Raw genomic sequence first — 18,617 nt, forward strand, 5'->3', positions numbered from 1 at the left:
GTAGTGGGTAAAATATCTGAGGTCGATTCAAGAGTTGTAGCAGGGGCCTCAGTTGTAAGAATAGGTTCAGCTGTACTTTGATCAGTTTTCGGTTTCGCCGAAACCGAGACACTCATGTTTGCTTTACCGTGGTTTCGGCCGAAACCGGACCATGAGTGTTGGTCTTTATCTTTGCTTTTGGTAGATTGGGTAGTCGGAGGATCCGACGGCATAATGTACGCAAAATCAGAACCGAAAACTGTTCTGCAAACTCCGACCGACGCCTAAGCTCGCCGGTTGAAAGAGGCACAGGCGAACAGGCTGCTACGTGGGCTGGGCCTAAACAAGGCAGACAGTAAGAGTGGAAATCTTTATGAGGTATTTGTTTCCCACAGGTTAAACAATTGTTAACTTTTCTGACATCGGCTGAGGCAAGAAAGAGTCCCCAACGGGTACTTAGCTTTAGAAGTCTTGTAGTATTCGTAGAAGTAATCTCTGGATCCGACCGACCGCACTTGCGAACAGCTTCTGCTTGGCGCCACGCGGCAAGAAAGACTGAGGAAAATGGCGTCGGCTGATGCTTTTATACCCGAAGACCAACAGAGATGACGTCGGGTGGAGTGCGACATCAGCCAAAGCCGGACCCGGACTTTGGAATCCGGCCGACTGCAGGGCTGCCTGACGACAGGACAACCCACTTGTTATGACTGCAGATGCATCCATGAAGGACATCTACAGTTGTAGGCAAAATTTCTGAGGCCGATTCAGGTAAGGTAGCAGGAGCCTCAGTAGTAGTCATGGATTCGGCTGAAGATTGACCAGTTTTCGGTTTCGCCGAAACCGAGACACTCGCGGCTTGCTTAACCGTGGTTTCGGCCGAAACCGCGGACCGCGAGTGTCGGTCTTTTTTGCTTTTTAACAATTTGGGTAGTCGGAGGATCCGACGGCATAATGTACGCAAAATCTGAGCGAAAAACTGTTCAGCAACTCCGACCGACGCCTAAGCGTCGTCGGTTGAAGGAAGCACAGGCCGAACAGGCTGCTACGCCGTGGTCTGGGCCTAAGCAAGGCAGACAGTAAGAGTGGAAATCTTTATGAGGTATTTGTTTCCACAAGTTAAACAGTTATTGACTTTTTCTGACATCGGCTGAGGCAAGAAAGAGTCCCCAACGGGTACTTCGCTTTTAGAAGTCTTCAAGTAGTATTCGTAGTAGTAATCTCTGGATCTGACCGACCGGCACTTGCGAACAGCTTCTGCTTCGGCGCCACGCCGCAAGAAAGACTGAGGAAAATGGCGCCGGCTGATGCCTTTATACCAAGACCAGCAGAGATGACGCCGGGTGAAGTGCGACATCAGCGAAGCGGACCCAGACTTTGGAATCCGCCGATCAAGGGCTGCCTGACGACAGGACAACCCATTTGTTATGACTGCAGATGCATCCATGAAGGACATCTGTACTATGCTCTTAGTGTTTCACTGTTGTAGTCATTACACTTGGGTTAAATACCAAAGCTATGGTTGGGAGGGTGGAGCTAAATAGCATTAGGAGCGGCTATGAGGCCCTGCAGAACTGCAGTAGCAAAGCCTGCCCTGGATTTAGAGTAGAGTGGTAAATGATTGTGCTTTGTAAAGGTGTGCACTGAACTCCAGGTAGCAGCCTCTAAAACGTCTTTGGTTGGTACTCCCCTGAGGAAAGCTGCTGAAGTGGCTGCTGCTCTGGTTGAATGTGGCCTAATGCCCTTGGGCACTGGCTTGCCATCTTGTGAATAGCAGAAACGAATGCAGTGGCCTATCCACTTTGAAATAGACTGCTTTGAGATGGCCTTTCCTTGTGATCCTGCAGCATATGCCACTAGTAGTTACTCTGTCTTCCTGAAAGCTTTGGTTCTGTTCAAGTAGAAGCGTAGCTGTCTGTGCATGTCCAAAGAATGCAGAATTCTCTCCACCTTATTCTGTGGGTTTGGCTAAAAAGTAAACAGATGAATAGTTTGGTTAAGGTAGTGTCCACACTGGACACTACCTTAGGCATAAATGTCGGGTTTGTCCTCCGAGAAACCCGGTCTGCATAAAAAATGATAAAGGGTTCCACAGCCATGAGTGCCTGTAGCTCAGACTCGTCTTGCAGAGGTTATTGCTAGGAGCAGAGCTGTTTTCCAAGATAAGAACTTTATATCAGCTGTAGCGGCTGGCTCAAAAGGAGGCAGGGCAAGTTTTTCCAAGACATAACTGAGGTCGAATGCTGGTATTGGTGATCTCCTTGGAGGCCTTAAGTTTTTGGCTCCTCTGAGGTACTGCCTTAATAAAGGATGAGAAAAGATTGGTGGCTCTGTATGTAATGAGCCGAAATGGCAGAGGCATGAATTTTAATTGATGAGAAGGATAGGCCTTTGTCCAGCATCTCAGTTTAGTATTGCAAAATCTGAGGAATATTTGGTACAGCTGTGTCAATTCCTTGTGTACGATTCCAAGCACAGAATCTCTTCCATTTTCCAGCTCAAGATTTTTCTGGTACTAGGCCTTCTAGCCTCCAAAATGATATCCATCACTGCTTTAGCGAGAGGCACATTTTGTATGACTACATTATCCGCCATGTTGCCAGATTTAAGGTCTTTAGTTGGGTGTGCAGGATCTGACTGTTTTGTTGGGATAGTAAAGGAGGTATTTGAGGCAAGGTGCAAGCCGGGCATTGAGAAAAGTTCCTTAGGATTGGATACCAGTATTGGCGGGGTGAGTCTGGGGCAATCAGTATCATCTTTGGCTTCTCTTCTGACCTTTAAGAGTACTTTGGGGAGGAGAGGCAGCGGAGGAAAGGCATATACTACTAAGCTTTTCCAGCTGAAAGATAGTGCGTCCACTTTCCATGCTTGTCTGTGATAAGTTCTTGTGCAGAATCTTTTTAGTTGGTAGTTGTGAGGAGAGGCAAATAGATCTATATCCGTGCATCCCCATTTCCTTGTTATCATGCAGAAGACTTGTGGATCCAATTTTCACACATGGGGATCCATGAGGTTTCTGCTTAGTTTGTCTGCCAGAGTATTTATCTTTCCTGGCAGGAATTGTGCCTGCAGATGTACTTGGTAAGTCAATGCTGTGTCCCACAAATTAATGGCTAGTCTGCAAAGGGTGTAAGAACGAGTACCTCCCTGCTTGTTTATATACCACATGACTGTGGTGTTGTCTGTCTTTATCAGTAGTTGTCCCAGATGAAGTAGGTCCTTGAAGGCGGTCAGGGCATTCTGAACAGCTAGCATCTCTTTTTGATTGATATGTAGATGCGTTTGGTTTGTGGACCATGTGCCTTGAATACATCTTCCTGCCATGTGGGCCCCCCAGGCATAATCTGATGCATCAGTTATTAATGTCTGCCTGGCTGGGGGTAAGGTGAATGGCTGTCCCTTGTTCTGGTGACAAGCCTTCGCCCGCCATCAGAACTCCTGTTGCAGGCAGGGAATGAGGGTAATTACTGTTTCCAGGCTGTGGCAATGTTGAGTCCAAACACTTATTAGGTACCATTGAAGTTTCCTCATATGCAGTCTCGCATATGGAATTAGTAGAATGCAGGATGCCATGAAGCCCAAAGCCTGCAGAATTTTTCTTGCAGATAACTGGGCCTTTGTTGCCAACAGGTTGAAATAGGCAGTCAGTTGCCTTTGTCTGGCGTGAGATAAGCCATCTGGACAGTTGTATTTAAGCTTGCACCCAGGAATATTATCGCTTGAGAGGGTACTAGTTTTGATTGCTTTTCGTTTACTGTGTACCCTAGACCCGTTAGAAATCTCTACAAATGCCAGATGCTGTAGTAGAATGTCCTTTTTCTCTGCTTGAATGAGGCAGTCGTCCAAGTAAGGATATATTTGTATTCCTCTGTCTACAGAATGCAATTACTGGTGCCAGGCACTTTGTGAAGACCCTGGGCACAGTAGATAAGCCAAAGGGCAGTGCAGAGAATTGGTAGTGCATTGAGCCAACTTTGAATCTGAGGCATCTTCTGTATGCTTGTCTGATTGGGACATGCAGGTATGCCTCTTTTAGGTCTAAGATCACAAGCCAAGCCTTCTTGCCCAGCATGGGCAGAAGTTGCTGTAGAGTCAACATTTTGAATTTTGGTATATCCAGATATGTGTTTAGGATAGATAGGTCCAGTATTGGTCTTGTCCTTTCTTGGTACCAAGAACAGTCTTGAATAAAACCCTCGTCCCTGCTCTTGCTCTGGTACTTGTTGAATGGCCCTCATATCCATGAGGGATGAGACTTGCTTTTGTGCCTCTGTCCATTGATGTTTTGGCAGGTCTGGCCAACCGTTTGTCCTTGGCAGGGTATGGAAGTGAAACTTGTAGCCTTGTGACACTGTCTAGGACCCATTTGTCCTGGGTTAGATGTGCTAATTTTGTGAAAAAAGTGCTAGTTTTCCCCCTAAAGCTGCTGCCAGAAGATAAGTGCTTGGTGCAGGCAGGGAGAAGTCATTGGGACAGTTTCCTGTATGGCTGTGATTTGTCTTCTCCACTTTTGGAGGTAGAAGCACCCCATTGTTTAGACCTGTAGGAACCTTGGGGCTGGGATCTGCCTCTTGGGCGTCTGTACCTGCCCCTTTGTGGTCTGACACTGGAAAGGACCAATTCTTTGTAGGTCACTGTCTGCTAAATCTTGGAGGCTGTTCCTGTAAGAAATTTTTAACAGTTTGCATAGATTTAGCTTTGTCCTCCATTTTCTTTAACACCTCTTCTGCTTTAACACCAAACAAGGTATCATGCTGTAATGGAGCACCTAATAATTTTGCTTTGACATGATCAGGCAGATGTGTTCCTTTAGCCAAGCATGCCTCCCGAACCCTTAACAGCGGCCCTGCAGGTAGCCTCCAAAGAATCAAAACCACATTGTGAAGTATGCCTTCCAACTTTTTCAGCTGCATGCAATAAATCCTGCATTTCTTTGTTTTCTGCACATACAAAATTTATCAACATTTTCTGTTTAAGCAGTGACATAATATATTGCTGACATTTGAGCATATGAAACTGACAATTTAAAGCCCTTATAGCCAAGGTAGCAGCCATCTGTCCAATGCCCTAGAATCCCTGTCAGAGGGGGTAGGGTTTTTTTGCAGTGGAAGCCTTGACCCCTTTGGGACCCTGAGAGATGGTTTCTGGGTCAGCAGCAGGGTTTTTGAAAAGGAATTTATGAGAGTCAGGAACCCTATAGTACCTGTCTGGCTTAACAGGAGCTGGAGGTAAGGAGTCAGGGGTCAGACTAGACTCTGAAAATACATCTACAATGTCTAACACAGGAGGAATAGCTAGGGGCCTGTGTTGTGGTAGTAAAAGGAAGTCTCTGAGCCTTTTCTTAGATTCTGAAAAATCTTGGCTTCTCCCAGTGGAAATGCTCCCTCATGGTATGCAAAGTTTCCCCAAAAGAGTAATCCTCAGGAGAAGAGGCTGAAGGGATAGATTCTTCAGCATCAGAATCCTCACAGGGAGGAGAGAGTATTCCTGTTCAGAAGAGGAATCAGATGAAATGGACACCTGATCTGAAGATCCATATTCTGTCTCTTGCCTAGGCCTTTTATCAGGAGGGGGATGGGAGTAATTAAGTCTTTGGCCATTTTGGGCATCTGTTTTTTGGGCATGGAGGCCTGTCCATGAAGCTGTTGTACTTGTTTCTTTGTCTTTAAAGGTGCTTTAGTCTTTGCCTTTGAAGCTGAAGTAGTTTTAATGTATAATTGAGTAGGTCTGAAAACACCCTCAGAAGCCAATGCCTGCTCAGCGGCTCTGGACCCATCTGAAGGAATAGTCTCCTAAGGTCCAATACCTTTAGCTTCCAGCGACCTAGTAAACTCCACGTGGGAGTCGGCAGCGGCCTGCGGGTCTAAAGTAGCGGGCGTCAGGGGCTGCGAAAGCACCTCACTGAGAACCAGCGTCTGGCTTAGAAGACGCCTCGTCGGTTTTGGACCTCGGGATGCCTGTCATTTTCTTTGCGTTTCTTGTGAATTCCGGTAGTCGGATGACTATCCGACGACACTGTATAATTAAATCTTCTTCCAAAATAGTGTAATGCAAAATCGTACCGACGCTTAATAGTGCACTGGTTAAATCTAGCACAAAACCGACAACGAGCAACATCGTAGTCAGGGCCTAGGCAAGGAATATAGTAAGAATGAAAGTCCTTATGAGGTATTTGCTTCCCACAAGAAATACAATTATTAACTTTTTCTGACATCGGTCTGGAGCAAGAAAAAAGTTTCCGCAACGGGGTACTTAGCTTTTAATGAAGACTTCGGATCTGAAATTCGAACATGAAAATCTCAGGAGTCGGCCGACCGGCACTTGCGAACTGCTTATGCTTCGGGCACCGCACGGCAAGAAAGACTGAAGAAAACGGCGTCGGCTGCATCTTTTATACCCCTGGCGCACTGATGACAGGAAAGAGGCAACAGCAACCGACGCCGGACTTAGACTTTGGAATTCAGGCCGACTGAAGGTAGCCTACCAGCAGGATAACCCAAGTGTAATGACTGCAAAGTACAGTTTTGTACCTACCATAAATGTAGATGTCCGATAGGTATGCATCTGCAGTCATCACATATGGGTTGTCCTGCCTCAGGCAGCCCTTCGGTCGGCCGGATTCCAAAGTCTGGGTCCGGCGTTGGCTGATGTCGCATTTTCCCCGACGTCATAGCGCCTGGGGTATAAAAGCATCCGCCGACGCCATCTTCCTCAGTTTTTCTTGCCCCAGATGCCAGGTGCCCTCTAAGGAAGGCTAAATTTGGAGAGATGCATTTAAAAATCCAAACATGCACAACAATATAAAAACAAATACACCATAATAGATCCACCCAGCTAGCTATTAGAGGGGTAAGTACCCAAGTAATACCACAAAGGGGAAGGAGGGAGGGTAAACCTGACTGCAGATGCATACCTATCGGACATCTACATTTATGGTAGGTACAAAACTGTACTATGTCCTTCAAGGATGCATCTGCAATATGGGTAGAATACCATAGCCAATCTGGGGGTGGAGGAACTATGTAAAGGATGGTGTAGCTAAAATGCCCTGCAGGACTGCCGTAGCAAAGCCTGCTCTGGATCTGGAATATAAAGGTAAATTGTAATGCTTGGCAAATGTATGCACGGAGCTCCATGTAGCAGCTTCTAAAATGTCCTTGGTAGCCACCCCTCTTAAGAAGGCTGTGGAGGTGGCTGTGGCTCTCGTGGAATGAGGTCTAATGTTAGTTGGCACAGTTTTTCCATGAAAGGAGTAACAAAAACGAATGCAATTCCCTATCCATTTTGAAATTGTTTGTTTGGAAATTGCTTTTCCTTGTGTACCAGCAGCATATGCTACCAACAGCTGGTCAGTTTTTCTGTAACCTTTAGTTCTGTCCAAGTAGTAGCGCAACTGTCTGTGTATGTCCAGAGTGTGCAGAAGTTTCTCCCCTTTGTTTTGTGGATTTGGGAAGAAGGTAGGTAAATGAATAGCTTGATTTAATGAAACCCTGGATACCACCTTTGGCATAAATGTAGGATTGGTTCTTAGTGAAACTCTGTCCTGATGAAATTGCCATAAGAGCCTGCAACTCAGATATTCTTCTTGCTGAGGTTATGGTCAGAAGGAAAGCAGTCTTCCAAGACAGGAACTGTAGTTCTGCAGATGCTGCTGGTTCAAAGGGAGGCAGTGTTAGTTTTTCCAACACGAAGTTAAGGTCCCAAGTAGGTACAGGTAGTTTCCTTGGAGGATTGATGTTTTTAATTCCTCTTAGAAACTGTCTTAGGAGAGGATGAGAGAAGACAGGCGGATCTGTATTGTACTCTGCTGAAATTGCTGAAGCATGTATTTTAATGGAAGAGTAAGACAGACCATTGTGGAACATTTCTGCCAAGTATTCCAGGATATGTGCCATGCTCATCACTGTCGCATCTAGGCCCTTTGTGGTGTTCCAAATGTGAAATCTTTTCCATTTTGCTGAATATGCCTTTCTTGTGGAAGGCCGGCGAGCTTCCATAATAATATCTTTCACTCTCTGGGATAGCTTGTCCTGAGGAAGAGTCAAGGTATTTTCCAGGCTGTTAGTTGCAAGGTTTTCAGGTTGGGATGCAGAGTCTTGTAATTGTGCTGTGTCAGTAGCAGTGGCCATAGAGGAAGAGGCCATGGTTTCGTACGTGACATGCTCTTTAATAGCGGGTACCAGTGCTGTCTTGGCCAGTCCGAAGCCATCAGAATCACCTTTGGCTGCTCTGTCCTGATCTTCAGTAAAACCTTGGTCATTAATGGAAGAGGTGGAAATGCATACATTGTTAAGAGTTCTCCAGCTGAAAGAGAGGGTGTCCACTTTCCATGCTTGTGGGTGGTATGTCCTTGAGCAGAATTTCTTCAGTTGATTGTGGGGGGAGGCAAAAAGATCTAAGTCCGGTCTCCCCCATGATTGTGTTATCTGTAGAAAGATGTCTGGGTGCAGCATCCATTCGTGTGCATCCATGATGTTTCTGCTTAAGCTGTCCGCCAGTATATTGTCTTTCCCTGGCACAAACTGGGATTGAAGCTGTATATTGAGTTTCAGGGAAAGTTCTCAGATTCATTGCCAGCCTGGGTGCCTCCTTGCTTGTTTATGTACCACATAACCGTGGTGTTGTCTGTCCCTATTAACAGATGGCCATGATGCAGAAAGGGTTTGAAGGCTTCGACTGCATATATCACTGCCAGCATTTCCTTTTGGTTTATGTGCATGCGTAGCTCTTTTTGTAACCATAGACCTTGAATGCATCTTCCCTCCATGTGCGCTCCCCATCCGTGGTCTGAAGCGTCTGTTGTAATGGTTTGGCTGGCTATTGGTTTGCTGAAAGGCAGACCCCTGTTTGACTGGCTTGCTTGAGCCCACCACAGAAATTTCTTTTGAAGGCATGGAATGAGTGGTATCAAAGTTTCCAGGCTGTGACTGTGCTGAGTCCATAAACTCCTTAGGTACCATTGTAGTTTCCTCATATGTAGTCTTGCTTGCAGAATCAGAAGTATGCAAGAAGCCTTGTAACCCAGGGCTTGCAGGATTTTCCTTGCAGTCAGCTGGGTTTGTCTTGTCAGATTTTTGAAGTAATCTGGTAGTTGACTGTTTTTCTTCTGTAAGGAAGGCCATTTGGGTGGTTGTATCTAGATCTGCACCCAGAAAGGTTATTCTTTGGGATGGAACAAATCTTGATTTGTGAAAGTTGACTGTATATCCCAAGGCCTGAAGTAGATGAATGGCATAATTCAAGTGTTTTACCAAAGTTTGTTGGCTGTCCGCTTGTATAAGGCAGTCGTCCAGATATGGGTATATTTGCATCCCCTGAAGTCTGCAGTGTGCAATTACTGATGCCAGGCATTTCGTGAATACTCTGGGCGCAGTAGATAAGCCAAAGGGCAATGCTGAGAATTGATAATGCTCTGACCCTGCAAGAAATCCGAGGTGTCTTCTGCAACTTTGTCGGATAGGGACATGCAGGTATTCTCCTTGAGGTCTAGAGTTACCAGCCAAGACCCCTTGCCCAGCATGGGAAGGAGCTGCTGTAGAGTCAGCATTTTGAACTTTGGTACAATGAGATAAGTGTTCAGTGCGGACAAGTCGAGAATAGGCCTCCATTGTTTTTCTTTTCTTGGAACAAGGAATAGTCTGGAATAAAATCCTTGGCCTTGTTCTGAGAGAGGAACTTTTTCTATAGCTTTCATTTGCATTAAGCTGGAAATTTGTTTCAAAGCCTCTGCCCTTTGATTCGGCGGCAGGTCTGGCATGCCCTTTCTTTTTGGTAATGTGTGGAAATGAAACCTGTATCCTTTGTCTATTATTTGTAGTGTCCATTTGTCCCTTGTAATACTGTGCCAATTTTCTGAAAATAAAGAAAGCTTTCCGCCCAAAGGTGCTTCCAATTGAGCCCTGCTTGGCGGTGTCAAAGTAAAGTCATTGAGCCTGTCCTTGTGCAGCAGTTGAAGGTCCTGCATTACCTCTCTGGTTGGGAGGCTGCCACTGACGTCCTCTGTAGGAGCCTCTAGCTTGCCCTCTACCTCTGGCACGCCTGCTCTTGCCTCTCTGAAACCTCTCTATGTCTGGAAAGGACCAATTCCTGGAAGGCAAATTCCTGCTGAATCTTGGCGGTTGTACTTGGAGAAAATCTTTGACTGTTTGTACTGATTTTGCTTTTTCTTCAAATTTCTTTAGGACCTCCTGAGCCGTGGAGCCAAATAACTTTTGCTTTTCCAGTGGGGCATCCAGCAGCTTTGGTTTAACATGGTCTGGCAGAGATTGTTCCTTCAGCCAAGCATGCCTACGTATGACTGCACCAGTCATAGCTGACCTACATGAAGCTTCCAATGCATCATAACCACATTGCAAGAAATGGTTGCTAACCTGCTGAGAGTTATGTACCAGATCCTGAAGTGACTTGCGGTCTAGGGGGTCAGGTGAAGACAGCTTTTTATGCAATTCATCTAACAAATACTCTTGGTACTGTATCATATGAAACTGACAATTTAATGCCCTCATAGAAAAAGTAGCAGAAGTATACACTTTTTTGCCCCATCTCTCTAAAGCTCTGGACTCCCTTTCAGAGGGGAGAGGATTTTTAGCAGTGGCAGCTGCAACCCCTTTAGGGCCCTGGGAAATAGTTTCTGGATCTGCAGAGTGGGCCTTGTAAAGGTAAAGATGCGAATCCGGGACCCTGTAGTACCTATCGGGTTTGGCAGGAGCCGGAGGAAGAGAATCAGGGGTTGTGCTAGAGTCAGAGTACACATCATCAATGACATTCAAAACAGGAGGAATAGCTAAAGGCCTATGCTGAGGCAAATGTAAAAAGGTCCTTAATCTTTTCCTGGAATCAGAGAATTCCTGGCCCTGCCATTGGAAATGCTCTCTCATGGTGTGTAGTGTCTCCCCAAAGGAAAACTCTTCAGGAGGGGAGGCCGAGGGAATAGATTCCTCTGCATCAGAATCCTCGTAGGCCGAATAAGCCTCCTCCTGGTGGTCCAAGAGAGTAGAGCCATCAGAGGCCTCATCTGAGGAGTGTGGATCAGAGGGATCAACCCTGGGCCTTTTGTCTGGAGGAGGTTGAGAGCCCCTGTCCGGATGAGGTTGAGAGCCCCTGTCCGGATGAGGTTGAGAGCCCCTAATTGAGATAAGATCCTCTGCTAAGCTTAGAATTTGTGATCCTGTAGAGGGTCCCTGAGGGATAACCTTGGGAGGCAAAGCTTTTGAAAGTTTAGCAGCTTTAGCCCTGGAGAATGCCTTAATGGACATGGATGCAGGAGGCCTGGCTGCACCACGTGCTGGTGTAGATTTGTCTAAAGGAATGGTGTCGGAAGGTTCCAGGACACCAGTTTCTGTTGGCAATTCAATAACAGACTCGGCCGGGGCCTCCGGGACCAAGGTAGTCGGTTGAGCGGTTTCTGAAATTGGAAGTACCAAGGACTCTGTTTCAGCCGAGACCGAGACACTCGCGGTAGGCCTGTCCGTGGTTTCAGCCGAAACCGCGGTCCGCGTGTCGGTCCTTGTCCTTCCATTTTTTAACTAAATGAGAAGTCGGAGTCTCCAACGGCATCTTATACGAAAAACTAGCCCCAAAAAAATTCCTCTGCAAACTCCGCCCGACGTCTAAGAGTGCGTCGGTTGAAGGAAGCACAGGCTGAACAGGCAGAGACGGCGTGGTCTGGGCCTAGGCAGTAAGAGTGGAAATCCTTACGAGGTATTTGTTTCCCACAAGTCAAACAATTATTAACTTTAAAATAACCACTATCCAAAAGAAAATTGTTCTGAAACCACACAAAAGACCAGTGAAAACAGCTCTACTTTCCAAAATAAGAATTTAATAAAAACCTTTTAGTTGTCTCTCCTCTCCTAGCGCCTCGGCTGCAAGCCTTTACAGAGTAAAAAAGTGAAGTTCACTCGCACAGTCCTTTTATACAGCTGCCATATCAATTAACAATTCATTACATAATAAAATCAATTCCTAATTGTTAAGCTAACAATTAACCCATGAAGTTCTGCCAATTACACTCTTTATTCATTCCTAAAGGCTGCAAAGTTTCATATTTCATTATTAAAATTGCTTCCTTTCTTCTTAAAATCTTTTTCAATACATTTTCATCTCCATGTCTGTTGTATACTTGTTCCAGAATTGTAACTTTCATATTGTCTATTATACCCCCATGTTCTGGGTGAAAATGTTCTGCTACTGGACTGCTCATCTTCCTGTTTTTAACATCTCTAACATGTTCTTTTATTCTCTCAGCCAGACTTCTTTTAGTCTCCCCAATATAGCCTTTGCCACAAAAACATTTTATAAGATATATAATCCCCCTGCTAGTGCAGTTAAATGCTCCTATAGTATTAAAACTTTTCCCCTTAATATCTTCAGCTTCTCTGATTATGTAAGGGCATATTGCACACTTCCCACATGGGAAAGTTCCCTTCCTTGTTATTGCACATGCTAGCTTCTGTGTTGGTCTCTCAAACCTACCTCTTACTAAAAAAATCTTTCAAACTTCTCCCTCTCTGGAAAGAAATAGTGAGCTCAACATTCACCAAAGAAGGTACCTCCCTTCTTGTCTTGTTCCAACAATTTTTTATCATTTCATTAAATACTTTAGAAAAAATAGTATATTTTGTGACAAAAAATTTTTTTGAATATTCTCCCTTGTAATTTGTGACTACATGCTGACTGCTTTAATCCTTACTCCCATAATCATGTTTTTTGCTACTAAGAGACAACTAAAAGATTTTTATTAAGTTCTTATTTTGGAAAGTAGAGCTGTTTTCACTGGTCTTTTGTGTGGTTTCAGAACAATTATTAACTTTATCTGACATCGGCTGAGGCAAGAAAGAGTCCCCAACGGGGTACTTAGCTTTTTGAAGTCTTCGGTAGCTGAATTACAGGAGCTGGCCGACCGGCACTTGCAAACTGCTTCTGCTTCGGGCACCACGCGGCAAGAAAGACAGAGGAAGATGGTGTCGGCGGATGCTTATATACCCCAGGCGCTCTGACGTCGGGGAAAATGCGACATCAGCCGACGCCGGACCCAGACTTTGGAATCCGGCCGACCGAAGGGCTGCCTGAGGCAGGACAACCCATATGTGATGACTGCAGATGCATCCTTGATGGACATCAGTGAAACACGAAGAACATCCATGAATTCTGCTCTCAACCAAAAAATCCTGAAGGAGAATATCCGGCCATCAGACCTCAAGCTGAAGCGCACTTGGGTTCTGCAGTAGGACAATGATCCAAAACACACCAGCAAGTCCACCTCTGAATGGCTTTAAAAAAACAAAATAAAGATGTTTAAGTGGCCGTACTTGAATCCAACTGAGATGCTGTGGCATAACCTTAAAAAGGCAGTTCATGCTTGGAAACCCTCCAATATGGCTGAATTAAAACAATTCTACAAAGAAGAGTGGGCCAAAATTCCTCAACAACGATGTGAAAGACTCGTTGCCAGTTATTGCAAATGCTTGATTGCAGTTGTTACTGCCAAGGGTGGCACAACCAGTTATTAGGTTTAGGGGGCAATTACTTTTTCACGTAGGGCCATTTAGGTTTGGATATTTTTTCCCCTAATAAATAAAATCACTTAAAAACTGCATCTTGTGTTTACTTGGGTTATCTTTGTCTAATATTTACATTTGTTTGAGGATCCGAAACATTTAAGTGTGACAAACATGCAAAACAATAAGAAATCGGGAAAGGGCAAATACTTCTTCATTGCACTGTAACTAGAAGCATACATTTTGGGAGTGTAATGCGTTGGCAGATTTTAAACATTCCCTATAGAGTACTCTATTAGAAACACTGGGTGAGCAAATGGCTGCAAGCACGGAAAATTCTTTTGAGCTGCAATACAGGATTCTGAACTGCCTAGACATATTAAGGCCTCATTAAGTTCAATTATGTTGGCCATCAGAAAAGCAATTACTAGAAAAAGGAAATCAAAATCTATGCCCAACTGTACTTCAGATACTGAATATCATAAAGACATAAAAGAACTGAAAGTTGGATCTTTAGAAAAGGGAAGGAGCAAATTACATGAAAGGAAACAGCAGCAACAATACATGCAGAATAATATTTAGCAGAAGTGAGGAATTTCGGCAATTTTTGTAATGCTGTAATGATGAAAGTAGCAAAGAAAATATGTTATTTATTTTGTATTTAAAATGGAAACCTTTATGTTAACGTACGTTTGCCTACTTCTTAAGTGATAATTTAGTAAAGGTGTTAAAAAATAACACAGAAGAGTCAATGAACACAATCATTCAGTGGAATCTGTCACCCAGTGGAGCGCATTATCTTCACATCGGCATCAACCCCGGAAAGATCCCAAACTGCAAGCTAAAAATTGGTCAAATGCAATTTAACATGATACACCTGCAGTATATTAAAAGGGGGGGGAATCCTAAATTAGGTACCCATTTCAACCAAAGTTTCATAGACGAGACTAATGGATTGGCTACTTAATTTTCTGCTGCAATGAAACCAAACTAAAACAGCAGAGGCTGCTCCTTTCTCTACCATGCCTGCTGATAGACTCCGACATAGGGAGCAGACCAACCCTGCCCTGGGGAAGTCGGGCCATATTAATTAAAATTCATTTTTTTAAATATCAGTGAAGTGCACCTATCCATATTCACAAAAATACATAAAATTCTATAAGCTGCATATGCACGGAAGAAAAAAAAAAAACATATCCTCACACATTATCATAGCTACACCCCAGAAGTCAGACATAACTGGTGTAACAAATGTGACAAAGCCTTGCCTGTTGCTTGATCACAAACTGGAAACTGATTTAAAAACTGTATACTTTAAAACAGCAAAGCCATTTAGTGAGACTGATGTATTCTAAATACTGTCTTTCAAACAAAATGGCAAATGCTAACCTTCTGCTTCATAACTTTTCTTTGGTACTTTGCCAAAGACTGTTAACTACCAGCAACATCCCAGCCAAATGGTCCACTTCTTTTCCATCACCAAGGTAGTGGCCAACTGGGAATAACCACCATCCAAGACAGTTACAGGGATAGTTTAATTTTTTTTCTCCTTGGCTCTAACTTTTGTGCATCTAGCCCAAGTCCTGTGGAGAATCATCCAATAGGCCATCTGTGGAGGACATCTCCTTACTTGCACAAAGGACACTCCCTCCATACGGGCATAGCCAACCACTCAGCACAAGTGCTGGTCTTTCCAGTCACCAAAACCACCTGCTTCACAGAACTGTCAAAAGCAACATTTCATTCAAATACACCACTGTTTTAGACAATCTTAGAAAAGCTTTTCAAAATATTCAAATATGTATGACTCACTTAAAACCCAATAAATTTAAACACTTTTGTAAAAGGTGAAAGGCTACAGAAAAGGTTTTAATTCATTACAAATCAACAATCAAACAAATGTCAGTAAGCAGAAATGGATAGCCAGCTAGAAAGCCAGTAACCAAGCTTGCTTACATCAGATTTATTTTGTTGTTAGTGGCAGGTTTGCCAAAATAGTCTGTAGTTACAAAATATAACATATACTTACTGTAATACAGTTATCATACACATCACGGACAACCTCATATTCTATCTCCTTCCAGCCTTTCAGTGATTTGTCGATAAGAACCTGTGACGAATGAGCAAAAGCCTGCGTCACCAGAGTGGTCAGCTCCTCTTTGTTGTTGGCAAATCCAGATCCAAGACCTCCTAATGCAAAAGCAGTTCGCACCAACACAGGATACCCTAGCTTTTCAGCAGCAGCAAGAGCCTAAGGAGAAAAAATAAGTCTTAGTATATTTTTGCTACAGTACTCTACAGTGCACAGCATGAACAACCACAGTCGATAAGGGAAGGCACCATGCTGCTCATGTGAACTTAGTCAAGCCCCTAGAAATGTTAGCCTAAACTCTTCAGATACCTTCAACTATCCACATCCAATCATTCAAATCAGATTCAACGCATGAGGTAAGCCAAAATTTTACTAAGTAAAATCAGTTACGTGTTCCACTTACAAACATAATAGCAACCATTTCTAAAGGATATGGAGAAATATGGCCACAGACGTAAACTTCCAACCATCAGAGATGCATACTGCATCTAAACTCTTTTGAAAGACCTACTTTATTTCAGTGATGAGGTTCTAGAATTAAATAGAAGTACCAAAAAACCTCTAAAGGTACACAGGCATTTACGTCTGTCATTCTGTAAAGAACAAATTACTACCAATTTCAACATCGTTTTGCAGCCCCCCCCCCCCCATGCCTGCTGATATTCCAGCCCCCACTGCTCCGTTAAGACTAACAGGCTGACATAGCACGGAGTAATTCTTAACAATTGAAAAAAATTACAAGGGCTTCATCTGATACTTTGCACCAGGTCTACAGTGTAGTAAGCCTCTGGTGGGAATAGAGGCTACCACGCAACTACCTGAGCCTCAGTTTCACTAAACCGAAATGCCCACTTTGTCTGGCTTCTTCAGTGGCTCAGGCTGGATTTTGCTTTCCCACTTCTACAGGGGTGGAGCCTTACAGACCTTAAATTACCAGAGATGTGTTCAGACTGCCAGCAGTACAGAGAAGTGTCCAATTCTACTGGATAAGCACCATGAGAGGCCAAGTGTACATCCTTCATAGGTTCATAGGTGTGCACAAGGCTAATGGCCCTGGAGCCTTTACAAGGCGAGCCCATAGAAGTGCCCTGGCATTGTGCCGCCCAGTGTTGGTTCCCAGTGCCTCTACCAAGTAGAGCCACTGGAGTGATCCCTGGTGTGAACTTTCCATTTCCCATCCACTCAAGATTTCTCTTGAACAGGGTCAGTGAGGTGCTCTTTTTGACATGTATGGGAAGTCTATTCCACAGCAACATGTATGGGAAGTCTATTCCACAGCATGGGCAGTCTCTGGGTTACGAACCTGACCCTCCAGCATGTCCTGTTGACTGTGGTAATGAGGTTGAGGTCTCTGGAGCATGTGGTGAGGAGGGATTGGGATTTCTTTAGATGTAGCATTTCTAACAGAGCTGGGTTAGACATGGCTTTGCAAGTCAAGAATAGATCGCCTCTTAGTAAATGATATGAGACTGAGAATAGCTGGGAGTTTTCTGTTCATGTAGGACATGTGTTTAAGGCCTAGGATCCTCTTCGTGAGGTACTTTTGTGGCCTTTCCAGCTGTTGCATGTGTCTAGTGAGGTACATGCCAAATGGGGCATTATACTCTATGATTGGCCTAATGATAGAGTAGAGAGAGATGATGACCTCCTCCTTACTGGATGCAAAACCCTTGGTAATGTGATGTGCCACACAGGACTTTCTGACCACACAGGCAATGTGGTGGTCGGAGAGGTTGCTGTCAACCTGTGTCCCCGGATCTCTTATAACGCCTTCAGTGTTCAGTGGACTTCCATCAATGTGGTAATTAATGGAAATTGAGTTTTTCCCAAAGGGGATGACGACATTTTTTGGTAATAACCTTAAGGCCATGGTTTCGACACCAGTCATTGGTCTCCATGAGGCCTTTCTGTAGATGTCTAAATCATTTGGGGAGTTAATAATGGCTCCCAGCTTGCAGTCGTCTGATGATGTACTATAGATGTACTTCACTGACTTTGCTGCCTCAGCTTAGATGCACTGTTGTGTGACTGATTTAATTTTTTTTAACAATCTTTATTAAATCACAACTGAAATTACTTAGACACACATGCTTCAACAGAAAACAAACCAGTGATATTCCTCACTATTTTCATGAAATATACATCATTCAAACCAGCATTAAATAAACTGCTCAATTCCTGCCTATCCTTAAACCTCACTCTTCCCTTGAACTTTATTCTGCATTTAGAGAATGGAAGACCTATACACCACCACTCTGACTGGAAAATGAGAATCTCCAGCAAGGTTGTTCATGTAAAGGTACTGTTCACTGGAAAACGAGTTTGCCTCTTCATGACAGCATATTAAGCTGCCATGAAAGCTCAGACAAATTCCAAACTGGCACTTTTATGATCACTAAGCAGAGTAAGCAGCAGTTTGCTTCTTGGTGATTGTAAAATTGCAATCATAAAGTAACTAAAGGAAAAGTGTGTGTCTGAATGACTGTATGTTTCTGTCTACATGTAAGTATGTGTGTGTGTGGTGTGCGTGCACTGTACTACGTTCTTCGTGTTTCACTGTTGCAATCATAACACTTGGGTTGATTCCCAAAGCTGAGGAAGGGTGGAGGCAGTCAGGAAGTGTTCGGGCTGGCAGGCCTTGTAAGACAGCTGCAGCAAATCCAGCTCTGGATTTGGAGAAGAATGGTAAGTGGTAATGCTTGGTGAAGGTGTGCACTGAGCTCCAGGGTCACAGCTTCCAGGATGTCCCTGGCAGGGAGTCCGCTGAGAAATGCTGTAGAGATTGAGGTAGCTCTAGCGAAATGGGTCCTGATCCCCTGTGGGGTAGGTTTTCCATGGTGTTTGTAGCAGAAATGGATGCAGTGTGCTATGCATTTAGAGACTGTTTGCTTTGAAATGGAATTGCCCTCTGCCCCTGTAGCAAAGCTGACTAGCAGCTGGTCAGACTTTCTGAAAGTAGTTAGTCCTATCAAGGTAGAACCTAAGCTGTCTGTGCACGTCCAAGGAGTGCAGGATCGTTTCCCCTTTATTCGAAGGATTAGGAAAAAAGG

At 44.2% G+C, this 18,617-nt stretch overlaps 1 protein-coding gene across 1 annotated transcript in view; it reads right to left on the reverse strand.

Moving 5' to 3' along the window:
- CAD (carbamoyl-phosphate synthetase 2, aspartate transcarbamylase, and dihydroorotase) overlaps nucleotides 1–18,617 on the reverse strand; it is a gene marked incomplete in the record, with an annotated part of 2,299,829 nt that overhangs the window by 1,652,194 nt on the left and 629,018 nt on the right. The window contains 1 exon segment of the mRNA XM_044075466.1: nucleotides 15,505–15,726. Within this exon segment, the coding sequence (XP_043931401.1) occupies nucleotides 15,505–15,726 (222 nt within the window).

Source organism: Protopterus annectens, chromosome 6.part1 (assembly GCF_019279795.1).
Source record: "Protopterus annectens isolate FY-2018-M chromosome 6.part1, PAN1.0, whole genome shotgun sequence".
NCBI classification, from domain to species: Eukaryota; Metazoa; Chordata; order Ceratodontiformes; family Protopteridae; genus Protopterus; species Protopterus annectens.